General features: G+C 38.0%; 2 protein-coding genes across 2 annotated transcripts; both read right to left on the bottom strand.

Moving 5' to 3' along the window:
- Positions 1 to 1,106: 1,106 nt before the first annotated feature.
- Positions 1,107 to 7,087, bottom strand: LOC131974405 (protein limb expression 1-like). The gene is made up of 6 exons (XM_059336694.1): positions 7,012 to 7,087; positions 6,337 to 6,542; positions 4,694 to 4,834; positions 4,505 to 4,600; positions 2,707 to 2,784; positions 1,107 to 2,007 (listed from the first exon to the last, which is right to left on the bottom strand). The coding sequence occupies exons 1-6, from the start codon at positions 7,085 to 7,087 to the stop codon at positions 1,597 to 1,599; spliced, it is 1,008 nt and encodes a 335-aa protein (XP_059192677.1). The 3' UTR covers positions 1,107 to 1,596.
- Positions 7,088 to 8,707: 1,620 nt separating this feature from the next.
- On the bottom strand, positions 8,708 to 14,743 carry riok2 (RIO kinase 2 (yeast)). The gene is made up of 10 exons (XM_059337285.1): positions 14,510 to 14,743; positions 13,964 to 14,102; positions 13,747 to 13,863; positions 13,307 to 13,482; positions 13,127 to 13,215; positions 12,809 to 13,000; positions 12,613 to 12,705; positions 11,586 to 12,020; positions 10,803 to 10,902; positions 8,708 to 9,142 (listed from the first exon to the last, which is right to left on the bottom strand). Exons 1-10 carry the CDS (start codon positions 14,573 to 14,575, stop codon positions 8,981 to 8,983), a joined length of 1,569 nt encoding a protein of 522 aa, XP_059193268.1. The 5' UTR covers positions 14,576 to 14,743; the 3' UTR covers positions 8,708 to 8,980.
- Between the last annotated feature and the right edge of the window lie 666 nt (positions 14,744 to 15,409).

Here is a 15,409-nt window from a genome sequence, read left to right on the forward strand (position 1 = left end):
GACATTGTAATTTAAAATTTCTGAGTCATGTAGTCTGTGACAAAAATGGTTGGATCAGTTTCCTTTGAAATGTATTCACTTACTTAACACAAAATACATTAATTTTTTTCATTTCATTTGCATTTTATTTGTTATGCATTTGATTAGTACGTTTTTTTGTTTTTGTTTGTTTCTTATATTTATTTCTATGTTATTAAGTCATTATGCAAAACTGTAATGGATAATATGATTTCACTGAGAAAAAATGTCTCCTAAAACATTTCCAACAATATTCATTCACAGGCAGATGAGAGTAGAGAAAAATATTTATTTACCAATGTATATTACAATTGGGGAAAAAAAACAATAGAAAAATTCCCTTTAAAATGCATTCACTCCCACAGGCCAACCAAACCAAAGATAATAAAATGTTCTAAGCCTGTATGCATTTTATCACGAGGACCAGAGTAAGTGCTGGTTCTTAGTTGCAGTTGATGTGATCAACTGTCATCTTACATATACACATTTATTTTACACATACAAGACAAACGGTATTTTACATCTAGCTGCTCTCTGATATTATCAAAATGTTTGTCACACTGCATGACAGACTCCCTGTCACATAGTAGCAAGCAAACACGTCATCCAACATGTGACACAGTCTGTCTGTATGCTGAATCACCCTGGCAAGTCATTTCCATTCAGGAAATTGACACGCCAGATGACATGCTGCTAAACAGAGGAAGAGAAAAGAAAGAGTGAGAGAGGATGAGTCCTAAGTTGCTGACAGATGAGGCAATTCATAGGCTATATATATCATTTTTAAAAGTCCTGTATTTTAGGTTACATGTGACATTGTGTATAATAATAGCACTTAGCAAAAAAGACAAAATAACTGAACATACATAAAAAATAAGGCAGTAAAGCAGAGTGCTTTCTGTATGGAAATAGATAGATGGTTACTGGGACAGTTCAACTACTGTCATTTCCTGCTAAAATGTTTAACTAATTTGAATTAAGGCAGCATGATTTGGAAAAAAATATATAATTGTGATTATTTTGACAGAAATTGTGAAATTATTTGAAATTATTTTCATTATAAAAAATATTAAAATGATCATGGTGTGATTTAAAAAAATATATTTTTTTACAAACCTCTCTTTCAAAAAAAGACCAGGACATATTTTCAGCACCCGAATACGAAATAAAATTTGGTATTTTGACACATATTTGACACCCGCTGCAATTTGAATATTGCACAAGTCCATACTGCCATTTCAATAACATTTTGATTAATTGTGCAGCCCTAAGTTGAATGCTGTACTTTTTGTGTTTGAAGTTGTAAATTCACTATATATAACTTTAAGTTCTATAGTCCCAAGGAGAGTGTTAATAAGGTGAGAAGATCATTAATATACATTTTTACACACTATTTGTAACTCTCGTGATGACAGAAAGCTTTATGTTTGTAATAGAAAACCTAAAGACCATGCTTGATATGTTCTGTTCTCCCGAACAGATGTAAAATCTCCAGTGGCAGAGTTTGAACTCATTCTCAGAGTTCTCACAGTTCAGAGTCAAGGCACATGAGTGTGTTGTGAGCACTGTGGAGGACTGTTAGTAGGGCATGTGTTTGCCAGAGGTTTGGCAGACTGTTTGCTTTGGGTTTTTATGGAGGCTTGGTGAAGGACTGCAGGGTGGGGTTATCTGGCCTTCTGTGTCCTGGCTGTATAATGTGTGTAAAGGAAGTTGTTCCTGCTTGGACGTGCCACCTGGTGCCTCGCTGAAGGCCTCGGGTGTGTGGTAAATGTATGCTTGACTCAGAGCCAAGCTGAGGATCTCTGTCTTTTCCTTATAGAAGCGCAGCTCGATGCCTCGTCGCCGGGCCAACACCAGCTCCCTCTGCGCCACCTGCAGCTCCTCCCCGAGCCGCCCCGCTGACCTCTGCTCCCGTCCGAGCCAATCCAGAGCCATGCTGCTGCGCATGTACTCATCGAGTCCTCGCTGAGAGTAATAGGAAATCACACTCTGAGGGGGAGGAGAGACAGAATCATCAGCATATAACTGATGCTTTATTAACCCTTTTAGGCCTAAAATGCCTGGAAAAAATGCCTGTAAAATCTATGTGCAATTTTAAAATATTCTCCTAAAACCTGAAGTTTTTAGTCGTCTTCTGCCATGATTTAATTTCTGGAAAAGTCCCATGTTGCATTGCGACACTCCCACATGTATTCTCATTTTGTGTCTTTTCATGTCTTTTTTGGTCATTTTGTGCCTTTTCATATCTTTTTTGGTCATTTTGTGTCTTTTTTTAGTCATTTTGTGTCTTTTTTTAGTCATTTTGTGTCTTTTTTTAGTCATTTTGTGTCTTTTTTTGTCATTTTGTGTCTTTTTTTAGTCATTTTGTGTCTTTTTTTTAGTCATTTTGTGTCTTTTTTTAGTCATTTTGTGTCTTTTTTTTAGTCATTTTGTGTCTTTTCGTGTATTTTTTGGTCATTTTGTGTCTTTTTTTTCAGTCATTTTGTGTCTTTTTGTGTCTTTTTTTGGTGATGATTTCAAAGTTCTGGAAAAGTCCCATGTTGCATTGCAACACTCCAACATGTATTCTGATGCATTTCATTGGGCAAAAGAAAATAGGAATAGGAAAATAGGTGGAAAAAACTACAAATATTACAAAACGACGGGTTTTAAAGTTAAAGTAAACCAGATGCGAGATATGTCCTGTACCTGTCGAGAGCACTGCCTCTCCCTCAAAGCCTTCAGTGTCCCGTTCCACTGCAACAACTGGAAAATTGTCATCATCTCCTACACAGTGAAAGAGAGGGGGAGAAAGTGGGTGAGACAGCAAGAGAGAGAAACTCTTGTGCAACCCCATGAGTAATGACTTAAATAACAAACCGAAATATCCAGCTCTGTGTACAAAGCACTGACAATGATAACATATTATGTGAATATTTCTTAAACTCACACCTAAACTGTGGATGATTGGTTTGAAAAGATATTGTAAATCTTTATGCGCCAGGTAGGTTTCTCCCTGATTTAATCATCCATCCGCTGATTTATAAAACACTGTCTGGCTGAACAGCTGCCATGTGTTAAGAGCCCTGGACATTAGTGTTAAACAGAGAACGCTACACATTAACTAAAATTGACACACATGGAAAATATGACGCGTAAGTTGTCCGGGGTTGAAGTCCGTGTTGCATCTGCTGGTCTGTTTACTCTGTTTCCAACTGTGCTGCTAATAGGAAAAGGAAAAGCAGCAGGGAATGGACATGCTAACAGGAAACTGCCATTTTAAATGCTTAATATGTATTTTTTTAAAAATATATATATATATATGGAAACATTTGTGAATCAATTTATTTATTCTCTTTTTAAACTACAGTTTCAAATACATTTTTAAATTATATTATTTTTATGAATTAATGTATGTATAAATGTATGTATGTAAGATATTAAACTACACACTTACTGGCTTTTTTTGCTGTATTTGAACTATTTATTGAAGGATTATTATGTAATTTGTAATTCTTTTTATAATTCCTATTTTTATTTCCCATAACAATATATTATTATATTAACTGTATTGTCTATAACATTTATTTTGTATTTTATTCTATTTATTTTAAACAAAAACAAATTTGTTAATGCCTATTTTTTATTGTACAATTATTATTATTAAGTATCCAATCCAATCCAATCCAACTTTATTTATAAATAGCTTTAAAACAACCACAGAGGGCCAAAGTGCTGAATTAATTAATAATTATAATTAAATTCTTACTTTTTCTGTGACTCTTGTGGTCCTCCATAATAAGTAATCTGAAGCACTGGCAGCTGCATACCCATAAATTGTTGCAGAAAGTGTTATATTTTCACAGTTCACTGCCAATAAATACTGGACAGTAAGTATTGGACAACATGATAGTTGCAAGCCTGCAAAGACAGACTAATTTAAAGTTTTTCATGGGTCGATTTGGATCCTGAGATGTGGTTACAGCAAATGCATACGGTTGGCATGGACTGTAGTGGTGGAGCCCAGTGTGATATCTTTACTTAGTGCCTAAATCCCTCGCAGCACCCCTGCCCATGGAATGATAATGAACCCATTTCCTCCTGATAATAACCCTCTGTCTGCAGACATATGCTTATTTACACAAAGGTAGAAATATTAGGTGTTTCATATCATGAATCCCTCCCTGCGAGTGAGATGGAATGTGAACAAATTAGCAAAAGCTTAGTTTATAGGGGGATAATGATAACAGCAGGGGTGGAATTACCACCCAGTGGTTTTTGACTTCTGTTGTGTTTGGCTTAATAAGTCATAATTATGTCAAATGATATTGCTTTAATTTGGAGACCAATTATAAATACACTATTCAGGATCCCTAAGCAGAAAGGCACCCCTTCAAAAGCCTTAATCCTTTGAAGTAAATAGATCTTTTATGCAATTACCACATGATTTATGAGCACACGTGGAAGAAAAATTGCTTTTTGCAAAATAGGCCTTGGGTTGTTTTACCTGAAACTCCAGCATGGTCCTTCCGATGTAGGAGTGGAGCAGCAAACTGTAGGTTCCTATACTGGTGTTTGAATCACAAGCATCTTCCATAGAGACCTTCACAGAGATAACAGCAGGTTAAAGTTAATGCTGAGATTAAATTCTTCTAATATCATGCATTAATGTGTGTCTGCACTGGCTCACACTCACAGCGCTGTCTGTGGCCGCTTGCTGCAAACTCTGAGTGATGAACTGAGGGTTGATGCGTCGACATGGCAACTCGTTCACTAGTGAATTCATCAGGGCCACGCGAGCTGCGTCCCTCCGAGCCTCCGCCTGAGTGTCACACACCTGTGGAGAAGGAGATGATGACCATGAAGGGTTAAAATTTCAAAAAAATGTGTGAAAATGTGTCACTTCAAAAACAAGTTTCTGGGTGTGCTGATATGTGTGAGCCTCAGGTTGACTCACTTGACCCTAAGTCCTGTCTGTAAGCGGGCGCCCACTCTTAGTTACATTAGGACTATTTTACACTTCATTACAGCTAATCATGGGATCAGAACTCAAATCACCAATGACATTAGAACATTAGAGGCATTCACAATCACATGCCTGCTCTGAGCTGGTGGCTGCTGTCTGGGTCACAATGAGCCCATTGAGAAGCAGTGTTGGATTTAAACAGAACGAGATCAATTAAAAACAACCTTAAAAGTGTGTGTGTATGTGTTTCTCCCCACTGAATGACCTTCAAGGGCTGCTCTTACCCCTGAATGTGAAAGTTGATGTTAGATGTGAACACTTTTGGTCAGGAAGATAACAGTTTGAAAGATAGCTTGAACTTTAAAAAAATAATAATTTACAGTAGTTGAGATGTGCTCTGTGCTGTTTCATCAAAATGAAGAGATGTAACTGCAGAATAAACAGTGTTATGTGTAGTAAATAATGGTTAATTTGAAACAATAGCCTTACTAGCCATTGAACTAAGTTATGATGTGTTTTAATACCAGTCACTACAGCATGTGGCTGGTGTTGTTTTCACCTTTTCAGATTTTGTGAAATATTATCAGTGTGATATCGTAACAACTGTGCAAGATGCAGTCATAAGACTTTACAGGTGTGTAGTTGAGATCAAAATGAAGGTTGAGTTTGAAGATGAGTTTAGGCCATCAGGGATACTTCTTTTGTTGGACCATTATATTGTCTTGGAAATAATTCTGATAAACCACCATAATGCCACTGATATATTGACCTTTTAGCCTTGATGCTATTTTCACTTCATTTAGTTACATGTCGGTGTTCATTCAGCTTAGGCTCAGTGAAAAAATGTTTTGGAAAACCTTGCTGTTTTCTGACCTCAAAATAAAATTTTGGTGGCATTATGTAAATATACAGTCATGGAAAAAATATTAGACCACCCTTTTTCTTAAATTTCTTTTTCATTTTAATACCTGGTGCTACTAAAGGTACATTTGTTTGGAAAAATATAATGATAACAACAAAAATAGCTCATACAGGTTTAATTTAAGAGCTGATATCGAGCCATTTTCCATGGTTTTCTTGATCATAACCAAAATCATTTAACATGACTGTACATATTAACACAATGGTAAATATCATACAATATAAGGACAGGACCTTGATCATCATCCAGGCCTTGATGAAAGTGGTCCGACCAAGGGGACCATAAGCAGGGGGAAAGGAAATAGGAAAGGGACTATTGGCCCCTTTCCTATTTCCTATGTTAACATATCAGTATTTCATTTTTTACACATCACGGTTATCATCGATATCACAACACCCCTACTATCAAATGTATGAATAATGGCAAACAGCACAGATGACAATAAACACACCTTATAGTTACCGAAGCAGCTTCCTCCAGGCAGGGTGACGTAGCAGACGTATGGAGGACCAGGGGACGGTGCAGACTCGTACAGCAGCAGGCTCTCTGTGTGGAGAGCCGCGTCCCCAACAGAACCATCTGACTCACTGGAGGAGCCGTTTATCTGACCCGTCTGCCTCTGCTCCCAGAAGTTATGGAGCATGGCCACTACATTCACTGCACACATGTACACGTTTCATACATCAATGACTTTTACCAAACTTCACCAAAAGTGAAAGGTAACCTTGTAAGACATGTGAAGCATAAATATACAAGCCAGACATCTGTAAATCAGCATTCCCAGACAGTGTTTATTTAAGTAGAATTAGGAGCTGTAAGTGCACCACCATAAATTACACATATCAGCATTTTGTATCCCTTTGAGCTTTTTCTGACCCTGAAAAGGGTCTAAAAGTTTCCTGTGTCCTTCAATGTGTGCCAAACTATTCACTGGAGCTCGGGGAGAAGTTGACTGACACTTAGAGGAATACTTTGCAGGAAACATAACAAAACTTGAGACGAAACAATTAAGTGCTTGCTTGTTCGTCTGTGGTTAACAGTTTTAACAATTGTAGCAGTTTCATTCTGATATCTAAAACAAAACATATCTATTTCCTGTTGAAACTAGTGTGTCTCAGGTACTCACAGTCTTTGGGGCTGGTGTCAGTCTCACTCTGCGACAGGTATGACATGATGCTCTCCTCCACTTCCTCTTTACTCATCTTTATCCAGTGTTTACTTCCACAGCGGCCTCAAAAACATTCAATCCACTTCAAGTCGTCCCATCAAAACACCACACATGACCCTAGAAATGAGCAACCATCACAGCTCAGGATGGAACATCATGAGGAATAAACTCAAAATCTGAAAGCCCCTCCACTCTCCCTCTCTCCTCTCCTCCTCCTCCTCTCCTGTGTGAACATCCCACCAGGGTTTCTCTTTTGAAGCGGACCACCTTTGTCCACCCTCGCTGCCAATTAGCTCAGAGGGCCCCTCACTCATTCTGCACACACACAGAGGTGCAGAGCTGGAATGCTGTGCCCCTCCCCTCCAGCAGTGCAGCTGGCTAATCCCCGAAAAAAGCCGGACAGTTAAAGCCAGACCTGCACAAAGTCGCCAAGTTAAACCACAGATGGCACAACGTACCACCTTAAGCAACAGGAAAAATATGACTTGTTATGTTGAAAGGTATATTACTGGATGCTTCTTTTTTAATATGAAATAACCTCAGTGCTCAGTTTATAAGGGACATCTCTACCCAACATGTAGAGTTCAAGACGTGTGGGGGTGGGATACTTTTGACTTCACACAGCAGTTTGAGCCCACAGAGCCCAGAGTCTGAGCTCCATTCACCACTCTTCTATATGAATGGCCATTGTTCAAGTCTGAATTCACCCGCTCTGTGAAAGCCTCTTACACATAAATGAATCAAATTCTGAAAAAAAGAAGCGGTTTTTCAGCTCTGAAGTCCTCTGCTTTCTCATCTTTTACATGCCGTGGCTCGGTTGAGTCGTCAAGCGTGACAGTGCGATGAGGAATGCGTGTCTATTTTATGCTAAGTGTACTGTGGTGTTTTTGAACATGCTTGTGCCAGTCTCTACTTTCTTGATTGGTTGCTGGGAGGGTGGAGGGAGCAAACTATTCAAACTGCCATAATAGCAAGGAGACCTTTGAACCATGGCAGTTTAGCATATATAAAAGCTCTTCATGAACTTGCATTCTGTTTGATTCTTAAACCCACATCACATTAGTCACTCTGTCAGCAGTTTACACAGTGAACTTGAAACTGCAATCACGGCAAAAGTTACTCAAGATTTACAGGATTCATACAGCTTTTTAAAAGTAAAATTCAACCACTTCAAGGTTCCTACACTAAAAATCCACTGTTGAAAGCTTCATAATGACATCTAAATTGTCATATTGCAAAAATAGTTTACATAACTTCTTTATTCCCACGCCAATTATCTTGTCATTTTGTTTCTTTTACCACCTTCTTGTGTTAAATTTGAGTATGATTAATTAATGCTTCTTATTCCTTAAAACTAAGGACCAGAGGACTGATTTATGAATAGTGTTATGAGTGTGTAAATGAAACACTAAATTAAATTCAAATTCAAACATATTCCTAACCTTGAAAATAAAACAGTTAAATTAAGCATTTTCTTCAACTTTCACGACTTTGTTCGAACCCTGGGTTAATATCTTTTGAAGCCAACTTGATATGTGAATATCTAAAATAGCTAAATTCATCACAGGTGCATATGATATCCTCACATAAATAATATTGATTAGACATATTCTTGAAACCATGTTTGGAAAAAGAAACAAAAGCCTCATCAGTGAGGTTTAAATGGTTTAATTATCAAACATACAAACATTATGGGTATATTTACATTAGCGTGTATGTTGAACATGATAATTCGCTCGAGTTCAAATAGAAAAACAGTCGGTCTTCTGACTTGACAGCGTGGCGAGTTGTCCCAGATGAGTTTTTCCATCAATAATCACGTGTTAAACTCTTCAGATATAAGAGCTGAGGAATAATGCAGCAGGCATGTTAACCAAACAAAAAGCATGTTAACATGAGATCTGCCTGTCCATATCTGCAGTCCCATTTAACCCCAGAAGGAGGCGCCTTCTATGCTAGACTTGATGTTATTTTGGTTCTCTCTCCTGGATTTGGTCACCAAGTTGGCTTCTCCCTTCTGCAGACGTCTCCTCTGCGCCGCCTTCTGCTGTTTTGTGAGCTGCCTCCGCACCTTCTGACGCACCACCTCCTGCAGCAAACACACACAAACACAACGACAGCAGGTTACTACGGACACTGTCTGTCTGTCTGTCTGTCTGTGCAGGGCAGACGCAACAATATTTAGACATGTTGTCTCTGCTGCCACCACTCACATTCTTTGACAAACTGCAAACACACTGTGAGAGCTCTTTAGTGACACCTACAGGACACTTCAGTTTTTGTCAGTGTGTGTGTGTGTGTGTACAGGTACATCTCAAAAAATGAGAATATCATGAAAAAGTTCAATATTTTTTGTCAATCATTTCAGAAAGTGACACTCATATATTATATAGATTCATTACGCGTAGAGTGAAATATTTCAAACCCATTTTTCTTGTAATTTTGATGATTCTGGCTTAGAGATAATGAAAACCCAAAACTCAGAAAATTAGAATATTGTGAAAAAGTTCAATATTGGAGTCCAGAGTCAGTGGTGGTTTGGGGCCATGTCCTCTGCTGGTGTTGGTCCACTGTGTTTTCTGAAGTCCACAGTCAACATAGCAGCTGTCTACCAGGACATTTTAGAGCACTTCATGCTTCCACAAGCTCTTTGGAGATGCTGATTTCATTTTCCAGCAGGACTTGGCACCTGCCCGGACTGGAAAAGGTACCAAAAGCTGCTTCAATGACCATGGTGTTACTGGGCTGGACTGGCAAACCCACTCGGCTAACCTGAACCCCATAGAGATCTATGGGCTGTTGTCAAGAGGAAGGTGAGAGACACCAGATGACCTGAAGGCCGCTATCAAAGCAACATGGTGCCGTAGGTTGATCTCCTCCATGCCACGCCGTATTAATGCAATAATTAATGCAATAGGACGCCCAACCAAGAATTGAGTGGATAGAAATTAACATACTTTTCAGAAGCATGACATTTTTTAAAAAATATCCTTTTTCTTAATTGATTGTATGTAATATTCTAACTTTCTGAGACACTGAGTTTTGTGTTTTCATTTTTTGTAAGCCATAATCACTAAAATGACAAGAAATACAGGCTTGGAATATTTTCACTCTGTGTAATGACCATATATATATAATATACAAGTTTCACTTTCTGAAATAATTGACAAAAATATTTAACTTTTTTACAATTTTCTATTTTTTTTTTAGATGTACCTGTACTATAATTGTTAAAATATCTGGTGAAATGCCCAAACTTCTTGTGATCATTTCAGTCAGTGTTTGTACTTTTTAAGGGTAATGTGTACGTGTCCCGAGTGCACACTTTGTTCCTACTGAATACTGGAGCAAATTAAAAAATTGTTGTCCCTAATCTAGACACAAAATCATGGGGAAACATGGTCTGGATTGAAAAATACAGACATTCCCCTTTGACCCATTTAGGCCTAAAACGCCTGGAAAAAATGCCTGTAAAACCTATATTTGAGAGCTTATACATGTGGCTTTTATAAGAAGTTGAGTTTATTTGTCCCAACCTTCAATAAAGTTTTTTCTTTTTTAAATCAACGTGTTGCATTGCGACACTCCCACATGTATTCTGATGCATTTGATTGGCAAAGAGACCAAAAATAGGTGGAAAAAACTACAAATACTACAAAACGACGTATCCGCTTTCCCGGCTTTAATGGGTTAACGGCAGACAGCTGTTTGTGTGTGTGTGTGTGTGTGTGTGTGTGTGTTTTACTTACTGGTGGTATGGTGGAGCAGCTCCCGATGCTGCCCACTGTCCCCTCGCTGTCTGTCCTCATCCTCCTGTGTTCTGCCACGTGTAGTAGACTGTCTGAGTCTCTGCAGGAGAAAAAAAACAGGAAAATGTGTTGTTATTTTAGCTCATTTTACAGCAAAACACAGAAGTTGGTTGTAGTGGAGTAATTTGCATGTTTTTAACAACCCTGCTGACATTGACGGAAAATTAATGCTTTAGGATTTTGGGGTTGAGTATTTTTATTTTTAATTTATTTATGTTAAATAGGTGGAATTACTATAGGTGATGGTATGATAGTGATACATTACTATTCATTTATTTTATTTTTTCTGGTTCTATGTATTTATTTATTTCCCTATTATATTTTTTCCTAATTCGGTTGTTTGACAGTTATTGTTGTAATTATTTATTTATTTTTGGCCTAACTGAATTTTTACTTTCTCAATCAGGTGATTCTGTTGTGTTTTGTTTTTCTGATTCCTTATTTATCCTGATGTATGTTTTGATATTTTGTGTTTATCAAGAAAAAAAAAAAAGCAATCATTGCTCCGTTCAGATACTTCTGTGAATAATGCTTCACAAATGATGCCGTATTTTATTCTCTAAAATGTATCAGCCATCTCTCAAAATACAAGCCATTTCTTTGAACAGATTATTTTAAATTATTTTTTGGCTCTGTTCCACAGCTAAGGATAGAATATCCAAACATATCTACTAAGTGCTTCATTTTGGATATTGGATCATGTTAACTTCACATTATGTTTACCTGAAGGGTTTGAACCCTTGGTTGGATGTAGAAAGGTCTGCCAGCTCCGGACACTCATCCTCCGCCTCATTCAACTCTTCCTCCAAGTCCTTCTCAGGCTCTTCATCACTTCTAGCAGCAGATGTTGTCTCACTCTCTTTTTGTTCTTCCTCTTTATCGCTCTCCTTCTTCTCATCTCGTATGTCTGCATGTGAGTCGCTGACTTTCAGACCTTCCAGTTCCAGCATTGCATGCTTGTATTCCTCCATGTCCACACTCTCTTCTTCTTTTTCTTCCCCCTCATCTGTTGCCTCTTCATCATCATCACCATCCTCTTCATCACCATCATCATCATCATCTTCCTCGGGTCCCGCTGGGTGAAGCAATGCAGCGTCTCTCTCCAGATCTTTGGTGAAGCCGCTAGCTGAGACTTCAACGTCTAGAGAATGAGACCGCCTGCAGGAATAAACATTGACGAAAAATATCTTGTAAGACTTGCTTCTCCACCCCTTCCCCTTTTTAAAAAAAGTCAAATTCAAGAAACTTAAAGCACTTTCAAGGTAGATTTTCAAGCTTTTCCAGAAGTTTAAAGCTGTGGTAAACTACAAATTTGTACATACAGAGCAAACAGTATTCTGATTATTTCACTTCTTCACAACACTATATTAGAAGGTACTGTGGTTTCAAAATGACTATAGACAATAAAACCTACATTTCATACAGTTTTAAGCACTTTATTAAAAATTGGAGAATTTTTAAAACCTTGAAAACACCATATTAAATTTAAAGTGTTTTTAAAGATTTCCAGAACATGTAGCAGCATTGCTTTCGATTCCAAATCACATTATTAAATAAATGTAGAAAAGGCAGTTAATAAGGCAAAATGTATAATGAGTGTATTACAAAGAACAAGGTTGTCTCATTCTCTTCTGTATTTAATTCAATTACGAATTCCCAATTCTGTTTTAATTAAGTTTTACCATAGGGTCCCAACCAGGGTTGTATTTCAGGTTTATTGCATTAAAAACATATATATATAAGCAGTTACCTGATGTCTTTGAAGGTCGGGAAGAGCTCGCTCTCATAACTGTATCGCCTGGCAAAGAAATCTCTGATGCATTTGACATCTCTGTCAAAGTACCTGCAAACAAAGTTAGGAAAATTGATCAACAGAACAATCTTTATGCTTGTTTGATTACATCTCAGAGTTCATTATGTCTTGATTGTGTAAGAGAGACACCAACCATTCAGCGTTAGGATGTGAGGTGGACACCATCTGAGGGAAGTCGATCATAGTTATGTGGTCCTGGTTGTCCAGCATGAGGTTGAACTCGTTAAAGTCTCCGTGAATCAGGCCGTGGTTGGCCAGTTTGACTATGAGCTCCATGAACTCATTGTACAGCGCAGGTGGATCCTGCAGCTCATGCACCTGACACCTGCAAGACGTCATACCAACAATACACACAACATAAATAAGGAACTAAGAGCAGGAAGAATGTTATCTTGCTATTACTACTTGTATAATATATGAAGCAAGAAAGAAGGATGGCTTGTTTACATACAGTGGATATCCATTGATGAGCTCCATCACTACAGCATGTCTATTATAGTCCACAGGTTTAGGAACAGGAAAGCCCCGATCATACAATGCCTGGAAAAAAAAGATGCACCACAATCACTCAAAGATGCACCACACAAAACTGGATTACAACTACAAAACTCTCTCTCATTTGTTCCATTACTTTCATGTAGGCAAACTCCTTCATGGCGGAAAGGCGAGAAAGGTAGAGCCAGGACATGTTCTTCCTGTGTTGGTGGTAATCTCTCTTGTTCTTCAGGTTCCTGAAGGAGGTACGACCCAATCTGTGAAGCTTCAAAGCGTACTGCTCGTCGTTTGGACTTGCCACAATATAAATATCTATAAGAAGTGAGCACAAACAGGTATTTCTATTAACATGAAAGCAGCCTTGGGTTGTGGATCTGTTATTTTTTAATAGCTCTGCCACTTTGGATACTATCAAATTTACAAATATATTGTTTTTTAATACTTTATTGAAAGGCATTGATGCTTTTGACAACCTTAATATACTGTACATATTAATATATATTTTTTTTAATCATGCCATTGATTTTATTCATTGATTTTAATCGAATTTCGCATACCAAACAGCGTTTTTCTTACCTGACTCTTTGCCAACACCCATCTGATTGCCAACTGAAATGATCACTTCTCTGGAGCACAAAGTCTTGAGAGCCAAGTAGTCATATCCTCCATAGTTCAACCGGTAACCCTGCACAGCTGCAATAAACACATATGCAACATTAGACAAATAACATGCATACTACAACCTCTAACAGGACTGGGGAAATTCAGCAAGCGCTCCTGTGTGCTTTCTTACTCTTTGAGCGCTCATAGGCCACAAGTTTGTGTTTGACCAGCTCTCTGAGGATCTTGTTGCAGCCGCCGTGTCTGAGGCTTGCGATGGAGGACAGGAGACTCACTGGAACAATCTCATGGTTCTTCATCCCCATCTCAACCTGCATGAGGGGAAGTTCACAGGAAGAAGCAGAATCAGATCATTAGAGGTGTAATTCAGGTCTGATTGCAGCAACAGAGTTACAGTTGCTTTAGAACTGAAAGATTATTGACATAAAATACCATACATTTAAGATAACCATGTCATTAAATAACACGTGTTTTTACAGATATTTGTTTTGATAATTAGCACCTAACTATAGAACAACACTAACGTCATGTTGTCCACTGCAATGGTGCCAGATTGTCAATCAGCAGTGTGACAGCCCGTTAATGAGCTGCTGTTTAATGTAATTGTAACGTTACTTTAACGTCAAGTCGCGTTAGTTTAGTTCCTATAATGAAAAACGACCAAAGCTAACCTAGCTCCGGCTAACAGGACAGTTAGCTTAGCTGGATCGCTTCTTACCGCTGTGAGGACTCGGAAGTCATCTCGGGATAAGTATCTCAACACGACAACATTCAGCTTTCCCATGTTTGAACCCGGATAATAAACAGTTTTGTGTTTAGAATATTATTACTTTTACTTCTTAGGTTCAACAGTGCACATTTCTAGTAAACACATGTGCAAAGCGGAAGTTCAGTGAACGGCGAAACGTCACTTCAGATTTACGTGTGACGTCATGACGCATCACTCAAACAACACGAGGGTAATTTTGGTATAACATCCATGACGTACACAACGTAAATTAACAACGTTTCAGCGTAAACATAACAAGCATTGACATCATAGAGGGACATTTAATACCATCTTAAGCTACGTTGATTGCAGGAGCCAAAGCTGAGGAAGACATACAAAAATATTGGCAAGTGCAGGGGCAACTCCCAGGTACAGGTAATGGTGCGATTTTGTTGTTTATACTTTATGACTAGTTTAACAATATTATTATTATGACAAGTTTGTGCAGCACGTTTATAGAAATGAACGTATTTAATGCCTTAAAACAGAAGCGTTTTTTTTATTATATACTCCTGGGAAAATGCCTCTTTATGCCAAAGTAGCTAACTGAAGAGCCACTATAGTCTTTGCTTTGCTTTTCGCCCTCTCTTTAACTGTAAATGTTGCTATTGCCTGTGGTAGAAGAAGTACTCAAATATGTGCCAAACTGCAAGTGTTAGGCTTAAACATTTTATTTCGCACAAAGTCCTGCATTAAACTTGTTACTTGTGAAGATTGAAGGAGAGGCATTAGCAGAACAAATTTATTTGTATTTACTTAATGTCTGTTAAAGTTGGAGCATTCAGTTGTAATTAAAATACTGGATAGTTTGTACAATTGGTTGAGTTGCATATTTTTGAGTGCTTTGGA

The sequence above is a fragment of the Centropristis striata genome, chromosome 7, assembly GCF_030273125.1.
Source record: "Centropristis striata isolate RG_2023a ecotype Rhode Island chromosome 7, C.striata_1.0, whole genome shotgun sequence".
Lineage (NCBI taxonomy): Eukaryota > Metazoa > Chordata > Actinopteri > Perciformes > Serranidae > Centropristis > Centropristis striata.